Here is a 22,880-nt window from a genome sequence, read left to right as displayed (position 1 = left end):
CCCAGTGGTTAGAGCATTGGACAAGTAACCGGAAGGTTGCAAGCTCAAACCCCCGAGCTGACAAGGTACAAATCTGTCCTTCTGCCCCTGAACAGGAAGTTAACCCACTGTTCGTATGCCGTCATTGAAAATAAGAATTTGTTCTTAACTCACTTGCCTAGTTAAATAAAATAAGCATAAGACTCCTGAACAGGTAACCAAATGGTTACACGGACAATTTGCATTGTGTTCCCCCCCAACCCATCTTTTACGCTGCTGCTTCTCTCTGTTTATCTTATATGCATAGTCACTTTAACTATACATTCATGTACATACTCCCTTAATTGGCCCGACCAACCAGTGCTCCCGCACATTTGCTAACCGGGCTATCTGCATTGTGTCCCACCACCCGCCAATCCCTCCTTTTATACTACTGCTACTCTCTGTTCATCATATATGCATAGTCACTATAACCATACCCACATGTACATACTACCTCAATGAGCCTGACTAACCGGTGTCCGTATATAGCCTTGCTACTGTTATTTTCAAATGTCTTTTTACTGTTGTTTTATTTCTTTGCTTACCTACACACACACATACACACATTTTTTTCTTCACACTATTGGTTAGAGCCTGTAAGTAACCATTTCACTGTTTCAACAGGTATACATACACCTGTTGTATTTGGCGCATGTGACAAATACACTTTGATTTTATTTGATTTGCTGAGCAGCTAATTAGTAAAATCAGGTGTGTTAAATTAGGGTTGGACTGAAAACCCACAGGACGGTAGATCTCAAGGAAGATGGTTGGGCAGCCCTGATTTACAAGATATATTCTTCAAGAATCAATTGGTATGTATCATTTTTTTTTTTTTTGTACATCAGTAATTGTTTAGATTGTTCTTTTTTTTTTTACACCTAAGCTTTTGGAATGAGACCACACCTATGCATGGTCCTTTTGAGTGTGGTCAACCCCTGCTACACCACACAATAATCTAAATTTAACATAAAACTCACTGTTCACTTGCTAAGCACATGGTTTCAGCCGGTGGAGAGCATCAATTTACAGTGGATGCCATGTTAGATCCGGAAGCCACTTATTCTGGATATCTACAATGATGAGTATTATCAGTATCTCTAACCTCCCCTTTTCTAGATTGTGGTGAATTACAAGAAAACATGGAGGGGTCTTAAAGATTTTTTTAGAGCCCAGAGAAGACTGCCCTTCTCCTTAGGTTTTATTGCAAGGTCTCAAGTAAGCTAAGCAGTCTGCCCTGAACCAGCCATCTAAATCTATCTTTAGCCCATGCAAGCAAGTGAATGGAAGTGCCCAACTTATCTTCACTGCTGTCATCAAGGCTGATGGTATTTTTAGGGGACAGCAGCAGCTGCAAAAGCATTTAACGTTCTTCCACGAACAATGACACTCGGGGTGTCTCAGGGTTGAACGCCACAGAGATTGGGGCACCGCTCTGGAGTGTAGAAAGGGCGCTGAGGGGGAAATACTCAAATTCTCTTTACTTTTCTTGGATGGGTCTGGCACAGGCCCGTCAATATGTACTAAAAGATCACTTGGAAACTGTGAAAACAAAGCTCCACATTGGTTGATATTTGAGAGACAGAACCCCAACCGGATTACAGTTGGTGTCGGGGAAAGAATCGACCAGTAAGTGACATTACTCAGCAGTTTGGAGGCGGGGAATATAGCCTCAGTGGCTTGAAGAAGAGTGCCAGTGCGGAATGTATGTTGACGGTCGCTCCTTGGGACCAAAGAGAGGTAGGTCATGTGAGGAGTACGTAGTGCAGATTCACTGGGGGCAAGGGTCCTTCCAATTAAACCAGATGAGTAAACACAAAGGTTAATCTCCTCTTAAACCCCCAGGGGGAATATTGAGACCACTTTCAATGTATTGTCCTCAATCATTTTTGTGGAACAGGTGGCTAACAGGGAAATAATTACTGGCACCTGCCATTGGAGGTGATAAAGTGGATATTACGAGTTCTGACTGATGAAAAGGTTTTTCAGCATATTGACGTGGCACAGGTTCGGGATGAGAGAAAGGGTTGAAAGGGTGACAGAATAGCGATGATTTTAGAGGTGAACCAGACTACTACACATTGTCATATTGGTTTCTAAATATACGATTTAAGATTCAGTACATGTATCACCATATACTACTCTTATTATATGTGCCTTTGACTGTGTGTGTGTTGCATGTGTGTGTGTGCACACTGTGGCCTATGCAGTAAACTGGTGGATGCATGACAAACATGGCTCGGAAGCATTCTAGATTTGGCTCACCTTCCTTGAGACCTTAACCATGCATCAGAGCGGACAGAAAGCAAACATACACATTGAGCTTAAAGTGAATAAAGTCATAGCCTGACTAATAGATGGCTCCAATGTCCATCGGGGCAAACCTTCAACTGCTTCTAACAAAATTGAGGAGCCAAAAAGATATACAATTGAGAGGACCAGGTTGTTCAATAACACTGTGAATATAAATTATGTATGCTAGGGAATTATTAATCCCTGCATTCTATTTATTTTGGAAAATGACAGAGAAGACCAATTTTAACAATGATATTTAGAGTATGAATTCTTGAATAAGAGTGCCAACAATGGGTGTGATGAAGGCTTAGCATGTTTTGACTGTAAGTTCTCTAGGGGTGTGAGCACTGTGAGTTAGATCTATGTTTGTGTGAGCACACGGGTTCCAGGGTGTGCTTTGTGATACCTGACACAGGCTCTCTCACAGGTCTTTATTTAGGGCATACTATATTAAGCACTTTCCCATTGAAATACAGCACCAGCTGTGCTGGCTATGTGTTGTGGTGGCTGCTGTTGCAATAGGACTAAAGTAAAGGCCGTTCACCCCTGAATGGCTAACTTGCGCCTCTGTCTTACACCCCCTGTAATTCAATTAACACTAAGAGTAATGCCACCTAATCACCCAAAACACATCATGGATACTAAAATGGTGCAATGTTTTAATGATACAAGTATTTTTTACACACACATTTTAGTGTTATAAGCTGTTATGCAGTCTCCACCCTGCGACAATATATAGTATTCTGAACTAGTGTAGTTGTCCAAGTTCTTACGCTGTATTGTCCTTTTAGTTACATTTTAAGTAAAAAAAACAAAAATTGATTAAATAAATAATATCCTCGGCAATCTACACACAATGCCCCATAATGACAAAGCGAAAACAGTTTTTTTGAAATGTTTGCAAATGTATTTACATAAGTATTCAGCCCCTTTGCTATGAGACTCAAAATTGAGCTCAGGTGCATCCTGTTTCCATTGATCATTCTTGAGATGTTTCTACCGCTTTATTGGAGTCCAACTGTTTTAAATTCAATTGATTGGAGATCATTTGGAAAGGCACACACCAGTCTATATAAGGTCCCACAGTTGACAGTGCATGTCAAAACAAAAACCACATCATGAGGTCGAAGGAATTGTCCGGAGAGCTCTGAGACAGGATTGTGTCGAGGCACAGATCTGGGGAAGGGTACCAAAAAATGTCTGCAGCATTGAAGGTCCCCAAGAACACAAGTGGCCTCCATCATTCTTAAATAGAAGACGTTCGGAACCACCAAAACTCTTCCTAGGGCTGGCCACCCGGCCAAACTGAGCAATCAGGGGAGAAGGACCTTGCTCAGGGGGTGACCAAGAACCTAATGGTCACTCTGACAGAGCTCTAGAGATCCTCTGTAAAGATGGAAGAACCTTCAAGAAGGACAACCATCTCTACAGTACTCCACCAATCAGGAATTTACGGTTGAGTGGCCAGATGGAAGCCACTCCTCAGTAAAAGGCACATGATAGCCCACTTGGAGTTTGCCAAAAGGCACCTAAAGAGCATGAGAAACAAGATTATCTGGTCTGATGAAACCAAGATTGAACTCTTTGGCCTGAATGCCAAGCATCACATCTGGAGGAAACCTGGCACCATCCCTACGGTGAAACATGGTGGTGGCAGCATCATGCTGTGGGGATGTTTTTCAGCGGCAGGGACAGCAAGACTAGTCAGGATCGAGGCAAAGATGAGCGGAGCAAAGTACAGAGAGATCCTTGATGAAAACCTGCTCCAGAACGCTCAGTACCTCAGACTGGAGCGAAGGTTCACCTTCCAACAGGACAATGACCCTAATCACACAGCCAAGATAACGTAGGAGTGGCATCAAGACACGTCTCTGAATGTCCTTGAGTGGCCCAGCCAGAGCCTGCACTTGAACCCGTTCGAAATCTCTGGAGGACCTGAAAATAGCTAGGCAGCAACTGGTTTTTGCTTTGTCATTATGAAGTGTTGTGTGTAGATTGACTATGGAAAAAAAACAATTTAATAAATTTTAGAATAAGGCTGTAACATAAAAAAAAGTCAAGGGGTCTGAATACTTTCCGAATGCACTGTATTTTCCTTGATTACCTTCAATGTTCCTGATTTAGCATTCATATTTGAATAAATTACACAGCGCTCTTAACATTTTTGAAAATGAAAATGACGTAATTAACATGGGCACACCCAGAGGATGAATCAAAACACATTTGAAGAGTCTATACATTTTTTATATGAAACAATTCCTAGTTATTTCTTTGTTCATTCCAGCTCCATTCCATCTTCAAAAGCAAATTATCAGATTGCAGCAACACACATAGACGCAGGATGTAGGGGTGCTGAAGTTGCTGCATCCCCCCCTGAAATATTTGAATAAAATCAAATCCTAATAAATAAAATAAAAACATTCTCAAAAAAGTGCACTGGTCCTTTACTAGTACTGTATTAGCGGACCGATATAGCCGTCTGTAACGCTGACAAAAAACATAGGTATGCCAACACATTGTCTGCCAGGTATTGCATCATATTGTATCTTTCTGTTTCTTTTCTTTTAGAACCTTATACAGTACATAAGTGGGCAGCCCAACTCCAGTGAGGGAGCAACTGCATGCCGGTGGCCTGCCTATGGTGAGGTGAGGCTGGCAAACTAGCAGAGATGGATGTGTTTGGTGGTGCCCCACGTTTCCTGGCCTACCCTCGCCCTGTAGTAGTGCAGAGTGGCACTGATGCTGTCCTGAAGTGTCAGATCGGCGGGGACCCCAGGCCAGCGGTCATCTGGGAGCGAAACAACGAACAGATCCACCCAGAGGGTCGCTACCGTCTCTTCGAGGATGGAAATGTCTACAATCTCATAATTTCATCGGTGACCACAGAGGATAGCGGCCAGTACACATGCAAGGCCAAGAACAGCATCGGGGAAACATATGCCGCGGCGACCCTGAAGGTGGAGGGTGAGGCCCAAGAGATGGAGCTCCGGGAGGAGAACAAGCCTCGTTTCCTGATCAAGCCCCTCTCCACCCGGGTGGGCCGCGGCGAAGACGCCGTCTTCTCCTGTAAGCTGTGGGGAAACCCGCGGCCAGAGGTGGTCTGGGAAAAGGACGGGAGAAAACTCAATGAGATATTTGAGAGTACACATTTCAATGTGGGCTACCAGGACGGGGGATGGTTCCAGCTTAAAATCTTCAAGACTCGTGCACCCGACGGTGGAGTGTACACGTGCAAGGCCAGAAATGAGTTTGGAGAGGGGCTGGCTGGAGCCGTGTTGCTCGTCGATGCAGGGCCGGGTCACGAGGAAGAGGGAAACCGTAACGGTTACACAAATGGCCACTGGAAAGGCCATCAAGGCAAACAGAGGAGTGGTAGGCAGCTGACCACACGGCTCAAAGACGACCCAGTGACCAACCAAGCCAAGCAAGTGAAAATGTTTGCCGTGACAGAGGGCAAGCATGCCAAATTCCGCTGCTTTGTGACTGGGAAGCCCAAACCAGAAATAATATGGAGGAAAGATGGCAGGCTGATCATGTCCGGAAGACGGTACCTCTTATATGAAGACAGGGAGGGCTACTTCACACTTAAAGTGCTGTATTGTAAGCAACAGGACAATGGGGTTTATGTTTGCGCTGCATCCAACACTGCAGGACAAACCCTCAGTGCTGTACATCTCTCTGTGAAAGGTAAGTCAAACTGGTATTTGTCCATTGCTACAGAGTTGGCTGTTAAACTACTTCAGTAGAGAACGAGAATGAATTTCATGGAACAATATAACATGTATAAAAATATAACTCCATCCAGGTGTGTACATCTCCCCTTGACTTAATACCATATATAAGCCTTTTAACAGGTAATCAGCATTGCTAAATTAATACGCTAACAAGTCAATTAGCTGCATATGGCCAATGTAATCAGCAGCCAAATCATTTGGCTCCTGCAAAGCAATTCAATCCCTAATCCACCAGAGGATTAATGATACGTCTTAATTATCTGAAACTTGAACAGAGATATTTCAAAGTACCTGACCTGGCCAAGCTCATCGACATGAAGTGGATTCCAACCGGTCCAATGTCTGCAAAGTCACTTAGTTTTTTAAAGGTCTGGGAGGGGGGGATTACATGTGATCGAAGTCTCTAGAGGTGGGATCATGTTTCGCACATGGTGCAGAGAAAAGCACTGGTGGCAACATTGTATTGGAGCTAGGGCAGGCTGGAAAGCAACATTGTGTTAGAGCTACGGCAGGCTAGAAAGTATATGTTTACACACTGCTTTAACGGTAATGGAGATGGGTGTAGAGGTTTAAATAGGTGAATTTGTTAAGAGTCTTTCCTCAATTATTGGATCATCAAGCTCTTTGTGGGTCAGATATAGTCAGCTAAATACACATATAATTCAAAGAGGAGTTCACATTCTTTCGTTTAGAACTGCCACTGTCTGATGGTGTCAGTTACAAACAGTTTATTGCCTATCCAACGCCCCAATGTGTTAATGGTCTTTCCAACTGAATGAAGCCACTTGTCTCGTATGATTCTTCTTAACTTGTTTGCTATATTGGTATTTACTATGAAATATATTTCAATTTACAGATTATAACATAGTTCTAGACCAAGGACACAGATTAAGTGCAGTTGTCAGCTATTTTTGGAATTTCACATGGACAGTATTTGCACGAACAGTAGTGAGTGTTGTCTGAATTTAACAGGAGTTATTCCTAGTGTAAACCAGCACTATATAAAGTAACACCTTTACCATGTTTTAAAACTGCAAGTCAAATATTTAAACCGATATAATAAATACAAATGAACATGATTTTCCACTGGCTACAGTCAAGACAGTTTTGTGGTAACATGCCTAAAACACCACATTATAGTCCACTAAAGTGATTTATCAAAAAAATAACTAGTCTTGCTAAGTCGGTAGACTTTGTTCTGTGTCAGAGCTACCTCTTTACAATGTTATACTACTGTATTAGCTTTGAGGCCAGACATCTCTGATAAAAGGAACATATGAATTCCTTGTCTGAGTCATTTTTTCTTTTACCATGTCCTTCGATTGAGTCCTACGTAGGTGGCCGTCAACCCGTTTAATGGTATCCCTCCGTCTCCTTAATATCAGAGCCGCCTGTGCGGTTTAAGCAGCCCCTCATTGATCTGGAGGTGTGGGAACGGGACCTGGCTGTTCTGGAGTGTGAGGTTCCTGAGGACTCTGTTCCCATCACATGGTATTTGGAGGACAGGCGGCTACAGCCAGGGGCCAAATATGGGATGGAAGAGTGGGGAACAAAACGACGACTCACTATTCGTGACATCGGAGTCGACGACGATGGGATTTATCTTTGCGAGATGGCGGATGGGGGGAGGAGTATTGCTGAGGTGGCAGTTAAAGGTAAATTCTGTATTTATATATACTACACACAGTATCTGGACTGATACACACAGAAAGCCATCGTTAGCATGACATGGTTGGGGTGGATTTAGGAAATTCATGTAAGATCTGGTGGAGTTGAATGAACAAATTTGGCACGCTTACAGTTTGACGTCACACCACAGTACAGCGCAGTTATTTTTTCACAGCTATTGATGTCCTTACAAGTTACTCTGTCCCCTTGTAGGCACAATCGTGCGTAAGCTTCCACGTAAGGTGGATGTTTTGGAGGGGGAAAATGCTGCCTTCTGTGTTGAAGTGGAGGAGGAGGAAATGGACATACACTGGTACAAAGAGGGGACGGAGCTGCGTGAGACTCATCAGACCATCCTGAAGTCCTTTGGAAAAACTCACATTCTGGTTTTTGTCAACACAACGCCCCAGGATTCTGGCCTTGTGACCTTCTTTGTGGGAAGATCCAAAACCTCCTCTCAGCTGAGGGTAAAAGGTACAATACTCGTGGCATATGTTTGGGATTAGATTTTGTAGGTGGTGAATTTGTCAGACAAAAGGGATAGAAATTGTGTTCCTAAGGTGGTCAAGCCTAATTCTACTGAATTCATATCCAATTTCACCAATATGAATCTATATCCAAATATAAGAACATGTGCTAGCGTTTTACACATTACATACAGTATATAGTATATTCTGCTTTCAGCGGCCAGGCATAGCCCACCCAGCTGTCCAGTGGGTGTGCAAATCAACACAGAGCGTGCCAACGCTGCCCTCCTCTCCTGGGTTCCGGCACAGGACACCCGGAAGAACCCCCCATCGGGTTACGTGTTGGAGAGGCAAGAGGTGGGCACCGGCTCTCAGGAGTGGCTGCAATGCTTGACCACCGACTCGGCCACCTCAGTGGAGATTCTTGGTGACAGCGTACCCTGCGAGGCAGATTATCGCTTTCGCATATGCAGTGTCAACAAGTATGGCAGGAGCAACAATGTGGAGTTTCCAAGGGCAGTTCACCTGGGTAAGCAGAAGCCCTCCCAACTGAAAATCTGTTACATATACCTTTCGATTGGCACATTAGCGCCAAGCTGGATTCAAGCCAAACTGGACTAGATGGCAAAGCTTAATTTGTATTTCCATTGCTAGCTAGCTAATGTAAAACTTTAGCTAGCTAGGTATGCTAATGTAAATGGTGTAACATGATAGCCATTGCTAGACAACTAGCTAGAGCTAGTGTGATGTCTGTCAAAATAATTCACTACTGTAACTACTCCCATTCTGCTAGCTAGCCAAATGTTTAGCCAGCAAAACATTGGTTAGCATTATCATCTACTAGCATAATATTAAGCTAGTATTGGCTAACTATCATTCTTACCATGCTAGCCATTCGGCAACTAGCTAATGATCCAAACCTGATAGCTAGCTAGCTACTCTGAGTTCAAATGACTGAACTGTGAGATAGTGTGAATGCTGTGCTCAGCAAACACCACAAGTGGAGACAATCAGAAATCAAGCCGGCTTGAATGTGGAGCAGCTCTTAGCGGAAACAAAACCCTAAAGATACTTAACATTATAGCCCTTTTGAAACCTGTTTTGCATAAGGGGTGACCGAATTTGAGTTTGAAGTAGAATGCAGAGCGTAATTGAGGTGTAATATTGCTATGTTTTTCAGTCCCTGTGACCAGAATACAAGCCCCACTGCAGGATGCCTTGGTGCCAGAAGGCCAGGATGCCTGCTTCTCAATTGAGCTCACTGCCTCAGTTATTGGCTCATGGTTCTTGAATGGCACTCAGCTTCTGGAGGATGACCGTTACTCCATGCGGCGGTCTCGAACGCACCAATCCCTACGCATACAAGGTGTACGAGACACCGACAACGGGGCTGAGATCACATTCATTGCCTATGGAATACGAGATTCAGCAGCACTCTATATTCAAGGTACGTATTAATTACTGCCAAAAATTAGGTGTGAGAAAAATGTCCTTTCTTACTGTATTGTACCAATTGAATTCTGGTCAAAGTGTTATAATTGTGATGAGAAAAATGCTCATGATTTTTCTGAAATTTGCAGCTCCTCTAGTGAAGTTCACACCACTGTCAGAGATGGATCGTAATAAATTTGTTGAACTTGGCAACCCCATTGTACTCTACTGCGAGTTGTCAGACCCCGCAGTTCCAGTACACTGGTACAAGAATGGGGTGGAGGTACACACAGTCGAGGGTCTTCATATTCAGTCAGAAGGCACAATGAGGAGAATTGTCATCCAATCGTCAGAGTTCTCCCATTCCGGAGTGTATTGCTGTGATGCCATTGATGATGTCATAAGGTTCAACGTGGAAGTTGAGGGTGAGTGGCAAGTGGTTTCTGTTGAACTAATTTATTCTGGCAAGGTTACTAACACATTTTCGTGTGACCTTCTGACCTGATAGACATCTGTTCCACAAGTATGTGTTAAATTTGATGATTGCACTTGAACATCACAAATCAAACATAAGATGAATGTATAACACACAGACATAAAAAAACATCATAACATCTAAACACCCATAGCTCCACCTGTGAGGTTTTCAGCACTTCCAGAAGCTGAGAGGAACAAGTCCATTGAAGCAGGCTGCCCCATTATACTGCAATGTGAGCTCTCAGATCCAACTGCCCAGGTCTACTGGTACAAGGATGGAACAAAGCTCCTACCTCAAAGTGGAATAGAAATCCAGTCAGATGGCATCACAAGGACACTGGTTGTCCAGTCAGCAGAGATATTCTACTCTGGGTCGTACAGCTGCAAGACAAAGGGTGATGCCATCAAGTTCAATGTGGACGTCAAAGGTGAAAAAGTTTTAATTTGGGCTCTACGAAAAATTAACAAGCTCCCTCTTAACAAAGCTACTAACAATGATGGTCTTGTACTGTATGTTTTCTGTCGCTCTTTTTCTTGCTGCCTATTAACAATGAGCTTTATGATCATCCCTTCTTTTATTACAATACAATGCTTAACCTGCTTGATCTTCGATAATAAAAAAAAATTAAACTGCCATTTTAAACTGACAAAAGTCATGAAATCATGATTTCTCTAATCAAACCAACAATGTAATTATGGATTACTATAATCTAAGACTTAAACATATCTATAGTTCCGCCTGTGAGGTTCTCAGTACTTCCAGAAGCTGAGAGGAACAAGGTCATTGAAGCAGGCTGCCCCATTGTACTGAAATGTGAGCTCTCAGATCCAACTGCCCAGGTCTACTGGTACAAGGATGGAATACAGCTCTTTTCAAACCATGAACTAGACATCCAATCAGAAGGCAACATGAGGACGTTGGTTGTTCAGTCAGCGGAACTGACTCACTCTGGCACTTACAGTTGTACCACAGTGGATGATACCATGGAGTTCCATGTGGATATCAAAGGTGATATTGCCCTTTCTGCCTTTGCTTTACATCCTTTAACAGTCGTGTCCTTTTCCAAATGCAACTAATAATCCCTGCTTTCTCTGTGTTCATGAACAAATAACTTTACAGAACAGAATACTGTATATAGCCTTGCTTCCTGTGCTCGATTGATTTGCAATGCTGTGGCTATCTATTTACACATACTTGATGATCACTTTACTCATTTTGTATTCTCAAATCATTTCAAGCCACGTAAAAGTGTATATACTGTATGACATACATTTAAATATTTATCTCTATAATATGGTATTTCATTCATCCTCATTGCTAGCTGTGCCAGTGACCTTCTCAGCTATCTTTGATGTTGAGAAGACCAAGTCGGTTGAAGCAGGCTGCCCTTTTCAACTGCAATGTGAGGTTACAGATCCCACTGCCCAGGTCTACTGGTGCAAGGATGGGGAAAAGCTCCTCCCACAGACTGGAATGGACATCCAATCTAATGGCACCATGAGGAGGCTCATTGTCCAATCAGCAGAGGTCTTTCACTCAGGGCTGTACAACTGTGAAACTTCTGACGACACTCTCCAGTTTACTGTGGATATCAAAGGTGATTTGTGGCTTTTTGGTTCAAATCTCATACAGAGTAACCCTAGACAGTTTTGTGGAGATTAGATGCAACTAACATTGGTGGCTATTTGTGTTGTCTGTCTGTGGGGACTTACTTCTTCTTCTTAAGTTAATTGAGACACTTGCTTTTCATCTCATTAAATAAGGAAATATTTGTTGTTTGTTTACTGTTTGAAGCAATAGGTTTGCCTCTTTGAAACTGGTTTGAGAAATGACAGATTAGTCAGTTTGGGGAAGCTTTACTGTAAGCCCCCTCCCTCCCCCAAAATATTGTTAACTGCTGTAAATTCCACAATTATAACATGGATAATCATCTTTAGCTCCACCAGTGAAATTCTTACCTTCACCAGAGGTTGTGAAGAGCCAGCCGTTTCAAGCAACCTGCCCCATTGAACTACCCTGTGAGATCTCAGACCCCATTGCCCAGGTGTCACGGCAGAAGGACAAAGTAGAGCTCATCTCTGACACTGGACCTTTCGAAATGGGGGGCATCAGGAGGAACCTGGTTGTCGAAGCGGCACACCCCTCCAACTCTGGGGCGTATTATTGTGCTACAGCGGAAGATGTTGCCCCGTTAATTGTACAGAACCAAGGTGATTTTTGTCAAATGTTTGTTTTTCTCTAGTTTCAGTTGCGACTAACTCTCTTTCTGTAGCTTTTGGATTAATTGTCTTCTTACATGTTCTGAGCTAATACTGAAAAAGCTAGATGCTTTAGTGTTGATATTGTCTCTTTACATTAGCCATTTTATAACCACTCAAAATAATTCACACTGAATTATCCCCTCAATGATTACCTATAGCTCCGCCCATGACATACTTGGTTGCCCCTGAAGTTAAGAAGAACAAGTCCATAGAAGCAGGCCTCTCAATTGTACAACAATTTGAGATTTCAGACCCCATTGCCCAGGTCTGCTGGGACAAAGATGGAACACAGATCTACCCACATAGTGGACTTGACAGACAATCAAAGGGCAGCATAAGGACTTTGTTCATCCAACCAGATGACATGTCCTGTGGTGGGAGGTTTGACTGCCAAACAACTGGCGATTCCACACAATTTAATGTGGCCATCAAAGGTGGTGCTCCACATAAACCCTTTTCTACTCCATATCAAAATCTGACAGAAGCATTTACATGGTTGAAGCTATCATCCAGCTTACTGTTTTCTCTGTGGCTTTGTTCAAACAGCAGAGCTGTCTCACCCTGGCAGTGAGAAGGGTGAGATATCTGATGAGTCTTCCCAATACACTATGGATATCAAAGGTGATATAATGCTATTTCAACATTAGCACTCTCCATTTTAACCCAACATATACATGCCACTAACAATGGTGGTGAATTAGCTAGTGTATTCCATCCTCAAAGCATATAAAGACAGTAGTTTAAATGTGTTTCTTTTTGTGATCCTTTCACCCCCCAATCTCATCTGATTCCCTGCTATTTTGGCTTTTAATCAAACATCTGAATGGTCTGTGAGCGGCTGCATTTCTTCATACTAATTCATGTTAATTGTTTAGTATATCATATCGTCATTCTTAACAGAGTCAAACAACAATGACGCTTGTAACAAGCAGCTTTGCCATTCTTGATAGCACATCTTATGTCTTGCTCATCATCCAATCTTCACATTCCCTTTGCTGCCCAGAATCTGTACCTGTCTCAACGAGCCTTTATCACAAAATGTGAAAATGTTTGTACGAGTGGCTAAACAGGAATGAGTGATGTAGTGATGTAGAACTGAGTTCTGTGTTAGGAAATGTACTGTTAGGTCTTATTTATCTTGTCTTTAGACCAGCTCTTAATCTGGTCGCCTCTCTTAATTGTTAACCTTTGCCATCGGTTTTCTCTTAACTCATCCATGCTAACACACAATGATGAGTAGTACCTTTAGAAAAGGATTTTTAAATAAGAGAAGGCACACAGAACATCAATTGAAAACCTTTCTCTGTGTGCACCACAATGCATATAGCTGCACCTGTGAGGGTCTCAGCTGACCAAGCGATTGAGAAGAACAAGTCCATTGAAGAGGTCTGCCCCGTTGAGGTTCACTGTGAGCCCTTAGACTCTACTGTCCAGATCCTCCACTACAAGTACGGTCAACATCTTCAAACATATGGAATATATTCCACGGAGACGCCAAGTCTCCAATCTGTGGAGCACTTTTCCATAGAGACACCAACTGTCCAATCAGCAGAACACTATTCAATAGAGACAGCAACTCTCCATTCACCAGAGCTCTATGGCTCCATGGAGACAGCAACCTTCCAATCAGCAGAGCTATGTGGCTCCATGCAGACACCAACTCACCAATCAGCAGAGGTCTGTGGCTCCATGCAGACACTAACTCTCCAGTCTGCAGAGCTCTATGATTCTATGCAGACACAAACTCTTCAATCAGCAGAGCTCTATGGCTCCATACATACACCAACTCACCAATCAGCAGATGTCTGTGGCTCCATGCAGACACTAACACTCCAGTCTGCAGAGCTCTATGATTCTATGCAGACACAAACTCTTCAATCAGCAGAGCTCTATGGCTCCATACATACACCAACTCACCAATCAGCAGAGGTCTGTGGCTCCATGCAGACACCAACTCTCCAGTCTGCAGAGCTCTATGATTCTATGCAGACACAAACTCTTCAATCAGCAGAGCTCTATGGCTCCATACATACACCAACTCACCAATCAGCAGAGGTATGTGGTTCCACGCAAACACCAACTTTCCACCCAACAGAGGTCTGTGGCTCAATACAGACACCAACGCTCCAATCAGCAGAGCTCTGCTGCTCAATGAAGACACCAACTCTCCAATCAGCAGAGCTCTGTACCTCCATGAAGACACCAACTCTTCAACCAGCAGAGCTCTATCAATTAGGAGAATGTGACAGTCAATTGGATGACGATGACATTGCATTTAAGGTGGATGTTGAAGGTGATTAAATATGGTTAGCTTTATCAAACAAAACAACTGACAAGCACAATGTTGACATTGTGTAAAAATCAACTGATTGCTATAAGTAATCTTTTACACTTGACAATTGCTACATTTACTCTTATTCAATTTATCTCATACTAAAATAATACTGAAAATTAGTCATTGTGATACTTTGAGCTTGGGTGCTTTATAACGATTTGTCTGATTATTTTATATGTAAGATTCAAAGTCACATTAACTTGTATTCATAGGTATCTCAGTCTAACCAAAAATATCCTCCCCTTAAATTTGATATATCAACTCGAATAAAACAATTAAGTTATACTTACATGGTAAACGTGACAGAATTAGTGATATTTGCTTATTCATTTGAGATTCTTGAGAGTTATTGGCATGACTAATCTCTGTAGTGATATTTGCTCTTAAGATACTTGAGTAAATTTATTGTAGCACATATTTCTTAATGGTGATGTGATTCTCTCTTAATACTACTTCACACACCCCCAGCACCTCCTGTGAGGATCACAACACCTTGTGAAGCTGAGAGAAACAAGTCCGTCGCAGCAGGTGGTCCCATTGTCCTGCGTTGTGAGATATCAGACCCAAATGCACACGTTTCCTGGTACAAGGACGGAACGCTGCTACATGAAGAGAATGGACTAGAAATGCAATCGAAAGGTTCCATAAGGACATTGGATGTGGAATCTGCAAGGCTGTCGGATTCAGGGAGCTACAGCTGTAAGACGACAGATGATGCAATGCAGTTTCATGTGGATGTGAAAGGTAATCCTTTTTTTTCAGTTTTTTTTGGACAGTTTAATAATTTACTAATGAAAGGATACAGTAATTAGACCTTTGGAGATGTGTTAGGTCCAAGGCTAATGGCTAGGCTTTAGTTTATCCCTGGGGTGTGCAAGAGACCTGGAATCGGTCACTACAGTGACATATAAAATCGTCTTCCTCAATTGTCTTCACGAATACCTTGCTCCCGAGTGGCGCAGCTGTCTACAGCACTGCACCACAGTGCTAGAGGCGTCACTACAGTCCCTGGTTCGAATCCAGGCTGTGTCACATCCAGCCATGAATGGGAGTCCCATAGGGCAGCGCACAATTGGCCCAGCGTCGTCTAGGCCGTTATTGTAAATAAGAATTTGTTCTTTACTGACTTACCGAGTTAAATAAAGGTTAAATAAAATAAAACATATGAAGTAAATGGACAGATGTAAACGTATGTAGAAGAGCACCATTTTAGACTTGAAATTGTAACCATGACAGCACCACAGTGTTAAATGCATAGTTTTCCGTTTTTACCCCAATACGTTTTCTCAAATGGAGAGAAATCTTTTGACGACTTCAGAGCAATCCACCAATGGTATGTTATAGTGCTCATGTTAGCATATTGCTACTATTGGTATCCAATTTATTTGCATTGGTTCTCTAAAAACATCCTAAAACAGTTCTTTCTTTATTCCAATTTATATCGGGATTATCACAACAGAAGAAATAAAGTTATTTAAACAGAACTGTATCAAACCAAGATTTTATACTTACATTTCATGCTTTCTGTACTTCAAAGGACTTTCTGTAGAGCCTGTAAGGAAATGTAGTGTAGAAACGTATGATAATCATTGGAACCATTTCGATTCCAAAATCTTTAATTCCAAGTCAAATCTGTTTCTCACGGTATAAATTAGATTGAAGTATGTGTGATCTATTTTAAGATTTTTTTTGAGGAGTGCGAACCAGTGAAAGCCAGTGCTAGCATTAGCACAACATAGTAACATGCTAAGATATATTGCATGTAAACATGGTGGATTGATGTTGTCAAATAACTTCTCTTCTTTTTTTGGTGACCAACATTTTCTTTGTTTTGTATTTTTTTGTTGGGGGGGGTATAAACAACCTCCCAACAACACCACGTCTCATTATTTATAAATCGCATCATTGTTTTCCCAAGGGACTCCATAGCCAGCATAGCTGACCTAAATTGTAAATATAGAAAAAAAGATATGCCTGATAATTTGTGTCTTTCAAATATTGGAATATTCTCAAACCATTACTGTCCATGATATCAGCAAGGGGATAGATTCCACATTTGGACCATTGGGCGGACGCAAAAGGCCACCCTTCAGATCGCAAAGCTTTGTTGTGAAATATTTGAGAATGGGCAAGCCAGTTCCCAGGTACATTGTTTTAAAATGTTGTGCTAAATAGAAATTGTGCGCACAATAATAGGACCAAAGCATAGTTTACATTATTTAAAGGATATATCAGCGAAGACCACCTCTTTCAAGGCAATAGGAGACACCATATGTCTCTCTATACTCAGCCACGGGGGCGGAAGAATCATGTCTAAACAAATTTAGGATGGGACTAAATGCAATTTAAAGTTTGGTACAGATAGTACTCCTACGTCTTTCCCTCTTTGCAAGTTTGTTAATTTTATCCGGCCCGATTACCTTGCAATATACATGTTTTAATCCGCACTATGGATTTTATCCCAATAGCCAGAAGGGGGATACAGAAATACAGAAATGTTGATGTCGCAATGTAGTATATTTGACAATAGATATTAGTCCATCTACTGAGGATGAATTTAATTGATTTGAGCATTCTGTTAAAGTTCTGTCAGTGGTTTTATTGAAGGGAGGAAATATATCTATTCTCAAATATTTAAATTGGGAAACGATTGGGATTCCATAAGTAGAGATGGAGTCCTCCATCGGGGTCTCGAGAGGCAGTGAGGCAGATTTCGATAGATTTATTTTAAAACTTGACATCGAATTGAATTTGTCTATGGTCTTCAGAGCTTTTGGGAGGGATTGAGATACATTGCCGGCATATAATGAGATTATGTGATCCATGGAATTGAGAGATGATGTTGTAATTTTTTTCAGTTGTCGAATTGCCTTGGCCAGGGGTTCCATAGGCAATAAAAATAGCAGAGGTGAGATGGGATCACCTTGCCTACAACTTCTAGTTATTCTGAATGGAACAGAGCATTTATTGTCTGTTATGATTAGGGCTGAGGGATTGGCATATAATTGTTAAATATATGAATGAAATTGGAGCCATTCAGCCAAATTCGGTTACAAAACCAACCGAAGATATGACATTTTAGTCTATCAAAATCCTTTTCTGCATTGAGAGATAGAACTGCCCAAGGATCTTTCATCTCTGATGAAGCATGTAAGATATGTAAGAAGCAATGGAGGTTATCTGAGGATAATAGTTTTTTAATAACAAACCTGCTTTGGTCCAAATGTTTTCTCTCTATAAAAACAAACATTTGTGCTGTGTTATTAATTTCAATTAATAAATAGTGGACCTAACTGGTTCCAACATGTTAAATAGACCTCAGGAGGAATACCAGCACAACCAGGTGATTTGCCTGTATTTATGTTACCCAATGCCCTTTTGAGTTCATGAAGAGAGATGAGGGCTCCCAGCAAGCCAGCTTCCTCAGTTGAAAGAAGAGTAGTTCTTATATATATTTTTTAATTACTCAATCAATTACTCAATCGATTTATTTACAATACGAGGTGTACAATATAGAAGCGGGATAATCTTTGGTTGTTGAATTTTGGTTCTACATTTACATTTAACATTTTAGTCATTTAGCAGACGCTCTTATCCAGAGTGACTTACAGTTAGTGCATTCATCTTAAGATAGCTACTGTAGATGGGACAACCATGTATCACAGGCATCGTAATTACACTTTTCCTCAATAAAGTAGCAATCAGCAAAGTCAGAGCTAGAAGGGGGTGGGATGGGGGAGACAAGTGCAAGTATTGGTTCAGGATTTTTAAATTATATATATATATATATACTTTTTTTCTGATAGTAATTCACCTGATTCAGATTCAATACTTGCAATATCCGCTAATTGGAATTAATGGTTGCGTCTAATTCGATGGATGGAAAATTCTGCTGTCTGTGTTACCAGTAGATTTAGTTCTGTCTTGACTTTGAGAAGAGAAGTCGCTACCTGGTCTGAAAAAGTGTTTATAACTTCTCCAATTCAGAAATGTTCTTTAATTGTGATTTATTCAGCCCAGATGTGAATGCAGTGGCACTTGTTTTAATAACACCTTTAATGGCATCCCATAAAATCATTGAGGATCATTGACTGCATTTTTGATAATCATTGTGAATTCATTCAATGCAGTTTCAGTGGTCACCCCCCCACCCCATTCCCTTCACTAATTTTGGAATTGACTACTATAAAACTCATGAGTTGAAATTCTAATTGAATTGAACACCTTACTGGGTGTAGAAATTGAGTTTGAGTGACAGGAATATAAAAAGGAATTTGGTGCAATCGGAGATACTGGATATAATGACGAGATGCCTATGCCGTTGTCCTCAGAGTGGAACGGCAGGATGTCAAGCTCCTGTTCTCTCTTTGGATTGGTGGATACATCTCGTTATTTGAATACTTTTTAAATATTCAGTAAGGGGTGTTGACATGTTGATGTCATGTGCATCCCACTTACAGTACACTCGTAACAACCTACTCATTACGAAACTTCTATTGCATTTCAAATAAGCATTACATATTAAAATTGTCATGACCCTGGCCATAGGTAGCTGTTTATTCTCTATGTTGGTTGGGGCGTGATAGTGACTAGGGTGGGTCATTTAGGGGTTTTGTATGTCTATGTTGGCCTGATATGGTTCCCAATCAGAGACAGCTGTTTATCATGGTCTCTGATTGGGGATCATATTTAGGTAGCCATTTCCTCATTTGTTATTCGTGGGATCTTGTCTACGGATAGTTGCCTGTGTGCACCAGTAGCTTCATGTTTCATTTGTGCTTGTTTGTATTGTTTTGCTGAGTTTTGGTTTATAAAAAATATGTGGAACTCTACTCACGTTGCTCCTTGGTCTACTCATTACGACGAACGTGACAGAAGATCCCACCAAAAACAGACCAAGCAGCGTGGCCAGGAGGAATGGACCTGGGAGGAAATCCTGGAGGAAGCAGGACCCTGGACAAGGGCCAGGGAGTATCGCCGTCCGAAGGAGGAGATAGAGACAGCGAAAGCAGAATGGCGACGATATGAGGAGATAGCCCAACGACGGAAGCACGAGAGGCAGCCCCCCCCCCCAAAAAAAAACGTTTTTGGGGAGGCACACGGGGAGATCGGTGGAGGTAGGGTTTAGACCTGAGCCAACTCCCCGTACTGACCATGGGGAGCATGTGACTGGTCAGGCACTGTGTTATGCAGTGATGCTCACGATGTCTCCAGTATGCATTCATAGCCCGGTGCGCTCTGTTCCAGCTCCCCGCAGTTGCCATGCTAGATTGGGCATTCAGCCAAGACGGATTGTGCCGGCTCAGCGCTCCTGGCCTCCGGTGCGTCTTTTCGGCCCAGGATATCCTGCGCCAGCTCTATGCACGGTATCCCCAGTGCGCCTTCATAGCCCAGTGCATCCTGTGCTAGCTTCCCACACTTTCCGGGCTGGACTGAGCATCCAGGCAGGAAGGGTTGTGCCAGCTCTGCACTCTAGACCTCCAGTCCGCGTCCAGAGTTCAGTGCGTCCTGTGCCTGAAGTGCGTGTCATCAGCCCGGTGCCACCTGTACCAGTTCCACGCATCAGGCCTCCAGTGCACCTCCACAGTCCTGAGCTTCCGGCGACAGTTCCCAGTCCAGAGCTTCCGGCGACAGTTTCCTGTCCAGAGCTTCCGGTGACGTTTCACAGTCCAGAACCTCCAATGAAGGTCTACAGTCCGGAACCTCCTGAGACGGTCTACGGTCCGGAACCTCCTGAGATGGTCTATGGTCCGGATCCTCCTGAGACGGTCTACTGTCCGGAACCTCCTGAGACGGTCTACGGTCCGGAACCTCCTGAGACGGTCTATGGTCCAGATCCTCCTGAGACGGTCTACTGTCCGGAACCTCCAGCCACGGTCTGCGGTCCGAAGCCTCCAGTGACGGTCGGCGGTCCGGAGTCTCCAACGACGGTCGGCGGTCCGGAGCTTTCAGCAAGGGTTCTCTGTCCGGAGCTGTCAGCAAGGGTTCTCTGTCCAGATCCTCCTGTGACAATCCACGAACCGGTTCCTCCGGCAACGACCCACAGTCTGGAGCTTCCGGCGATGCGTCCCGCACCGGAGCTGCCCCCGACGTCCTATGTCTTCCATCATAGATGCCCACCCGGACCCTCCCCTATTGAGTCAGGTTTTGCGGTCGGAGTCCGCACCTTTGGGGGGGGAGTACTGTCACGCCCATAGTAAGCTGTAAGCTATGTTGGTTGGGGCATGATAGTGACTAGGGTGGGTCATCTGGAGTTTTTGTATGTCTATGTTGGCCTGATATGGTTCACACTCAGAGACAGCTGTTTATTGTTGTCTCTGATTGGGGATCATATTTAGGTAGCAATTTCCTCATTTGTTATTTGTGGGATCTGGGGCGGCAGGGTAGCCTAGTGGTTAGCGCGTTGGACTAGTAACCGTAAGGTTGCAAATTCAAATCTGTTGTTCTACCCCTGAACAGGCAGTTAACCCAATGTTCCTAGGCCGTCATTGAAAATAAGAATATGTTCTTAACTGACTTGCCTAGTTAGATAAAGGTCAAATAAAAATCTTGTCTACAGATAGCCTGTGTGTACCAGTAGCTTTTCGTTTGTGCTTGTTTGTTTTTGTTTTGCTGAGTTTCGGTTTATTAAAAATATGTGGAACTCTACTCACGCTACGTCTTGGTCTTGGTCTTCTTGGACAAAAATAACTATTTGTTTTTATCTCGACTCTGCCGTACAAAAACGACTCACTTGCTTAATTATTAATGATCTGCTTCATGTGGACAGATTTTGGGTGGATTAAACCCTCTCTCTTTTACTCTTTTCCTCTCTGGTGTAATTAAAATAAATTCCACTCAGTCATACTCAGTCATTTTATTGAATCTGACAGGTCCCACTTCCAGATGCCAAGGGATATATAACTTTTCTCTGGAAACCGTGTTCAAATACTCTTTCAACCTTTTGTGCTTAGAATAGCCAATTATTTTTCCACCAACAATTTAATTTGTTTGGCTTATTTTTGAAGGCCTCAGGGTCAACTTGATCGTTAAAATAATGCATTCTGAATTGAGCCCAACCCTGATTTAAATCAGATATAATTGGTGGTGGAATGTTACAGCAGGTATTTGTTCCACCATGCTTGTGACCGTGTTTTGTAGGCGTTATATCACACATTTCAGTTTTTCCTTCAGATTTCTCGATATATGAAACAAGTCAATGAATATTCAGTAGAGAATGTTGCAGATGATTTCAGATGATAAGCCTACATTACATGTTCAGTAACCCACATTTTCTTCATATTAAACCCTGTAGCTCCACCTCCGAAGTTTTCAGCAATTTCTGAAGCTGACAAGAAAAAGTACATCAAATCAGGCTACCCTATTGTACTGCAATGTGAGCTCTCAGATCCTACCATCAAGGTGTACTGGTACAAGGATGGAACAAAGCTCCTAACCCAAAGTGGAGTAGACATACAATCAGATGGAACTATGAGAACTCTAGTTATCCAATCAGCAGAGCTGTCTCACTCTGGAGTGTACCGTTGCGAGACAATGGAGGATGGCCTCCAATTCACTGTGGAAGTAAAAGGTGATGTTAAAACTATCTATAAATTAATTAAAAATCAACCAATCATGTTCTGCAGTGGTAACTAACTGATGGCTGGTGGTGTTTGGTGTTGCTTGGCAGATTATCTAACAGAAAAGATATCACCTGTCCGTTTCCATTGTTTGTTTCCATAGTTTGTTGATCTTATAAGGTAGATACTCACACCTACGATCTGCACGCATAACTCACAATTAATAATTAAAGTGAAAGATCTTTAGTCTGTATACTGCCCTAACTGGCCGAAGCCAAACTTAATCATGTTACAGATAGCCTTGATGATGGGGTACTTATTTCAGCCACACAATTAGTGGATAGTCTTCTACGAAGGCTAAACAATCACATGAAAACACAACCATTACTAAGATGACAATATGTTCAAGTAATATGGTGACCGAATATGCAGATAAAAATAAGGTAGTGACGACCCAATGGACAACATTTGAGGAGAATTTGTTCATACCTATTTGGCTAATTGAGATTAGTGTACTGGTACATAACTTACAATTGGCTGTAAGTGGGATATTGCCAAACCATTCTGTAAGTATCCATTGATACGCATGTGAATTATGCCCTGGTGCCTACTTACCACATCTTGACTCATC

The 22,880-nt window shown here is 42.4% G+C and overlaps 1 protein-coding gene across 10 annotated transcripts in view; it reads left to right on the top strand.

The window, feature by feature from the left end:
• The first annotated feature begins 1,404 nt into the window (after positions 1-1,404).
• Positions 1,405-22,880, top strand: part of LOC118385860 (obscurin-like protein 1) — a 76,496-nt gene continuing 55,020 nt past the window's right edge. For 2 of the 10 annotated variants that reach the window (XM_052521845.1, XM_052521841.1), the window contains exons 1-16: positions 1,405-1,761; positions 4,885-6,003; positions 7,436-7,705; positions 7,932-8,192; positions 8,403-8,714; positions 9,366-9,632; positions 9,766-10,041; positions 10,246-10,521; positions 10,827-11,102; positions 11,416-11,691; positions 12,032-12,304; positions 12,514-12,789; positions 12,902-12,976; positions 13,683-14,648; positions 15,159-15,434; positions 21,985-22,260. In XM_052521845.1, coding sequence (XP_052377805.1) covers positions 4,986-6,003; positions 7,436-7,705; positions 7,932-8,192; positions 8,403-8,714; positions 9,366-9,632; positions 9,766-10,041; positions 10,246-10,521; positions 10,827-11,102; positions 11,416-11,691; positions 12,032-12,304; positions 12,514-12,789; positions 12,902-12,976; positions 13,683-14,648; positions 15,159-15,434; positions 21,985-22,260 — 5,374 coding nt within the window. In that variant the 5' untranslated portion in view covers positions 1,405-1,761; positions 4,885-4,985. The remainder of the gene's footprint in view (positions 1,762-4,884; positions 6,004-7,435; positions 7,706-7,931; positions 8,193-8,402; positions 8,715-9,365; positions 9,633-9,765; positions 10,042-10,245; positions 10,522-10,826; positions 11,103-11,415; positions 11,692-12,031; positions 12,305-12,513; positions 12,790-12,901; positions 12,977-13,682; positions 14,649-15,158; positions 15,435-21,984; positions 22,261-22,880) is intronic. The other 8 variants (XM_052521842.1, XM_052521843.1, XM_052521846.1 and 5 more) reach the window with 8 other exon arrangements.

This window comes from Oncorhynchus keta, chromosome 7, assembly GCF_023373465.1.
Source record: "Oncorhynchus keta strain PuntledgeMale-10-30-2019 chromosome 7, Oket_V2, whole genome shotgun sequence".
Lineage (NCBI taxonomy): Eukaryota > Metazoa > Chordata > Actinopteri > Salmoniformes > Salmonidae > Oncorhynchus > Oncorhynchus keta.
Note: the sequence above shows the minus strand (reverse complement) of the source record. Positions and strands in the feature narration are given on the sequence as shown.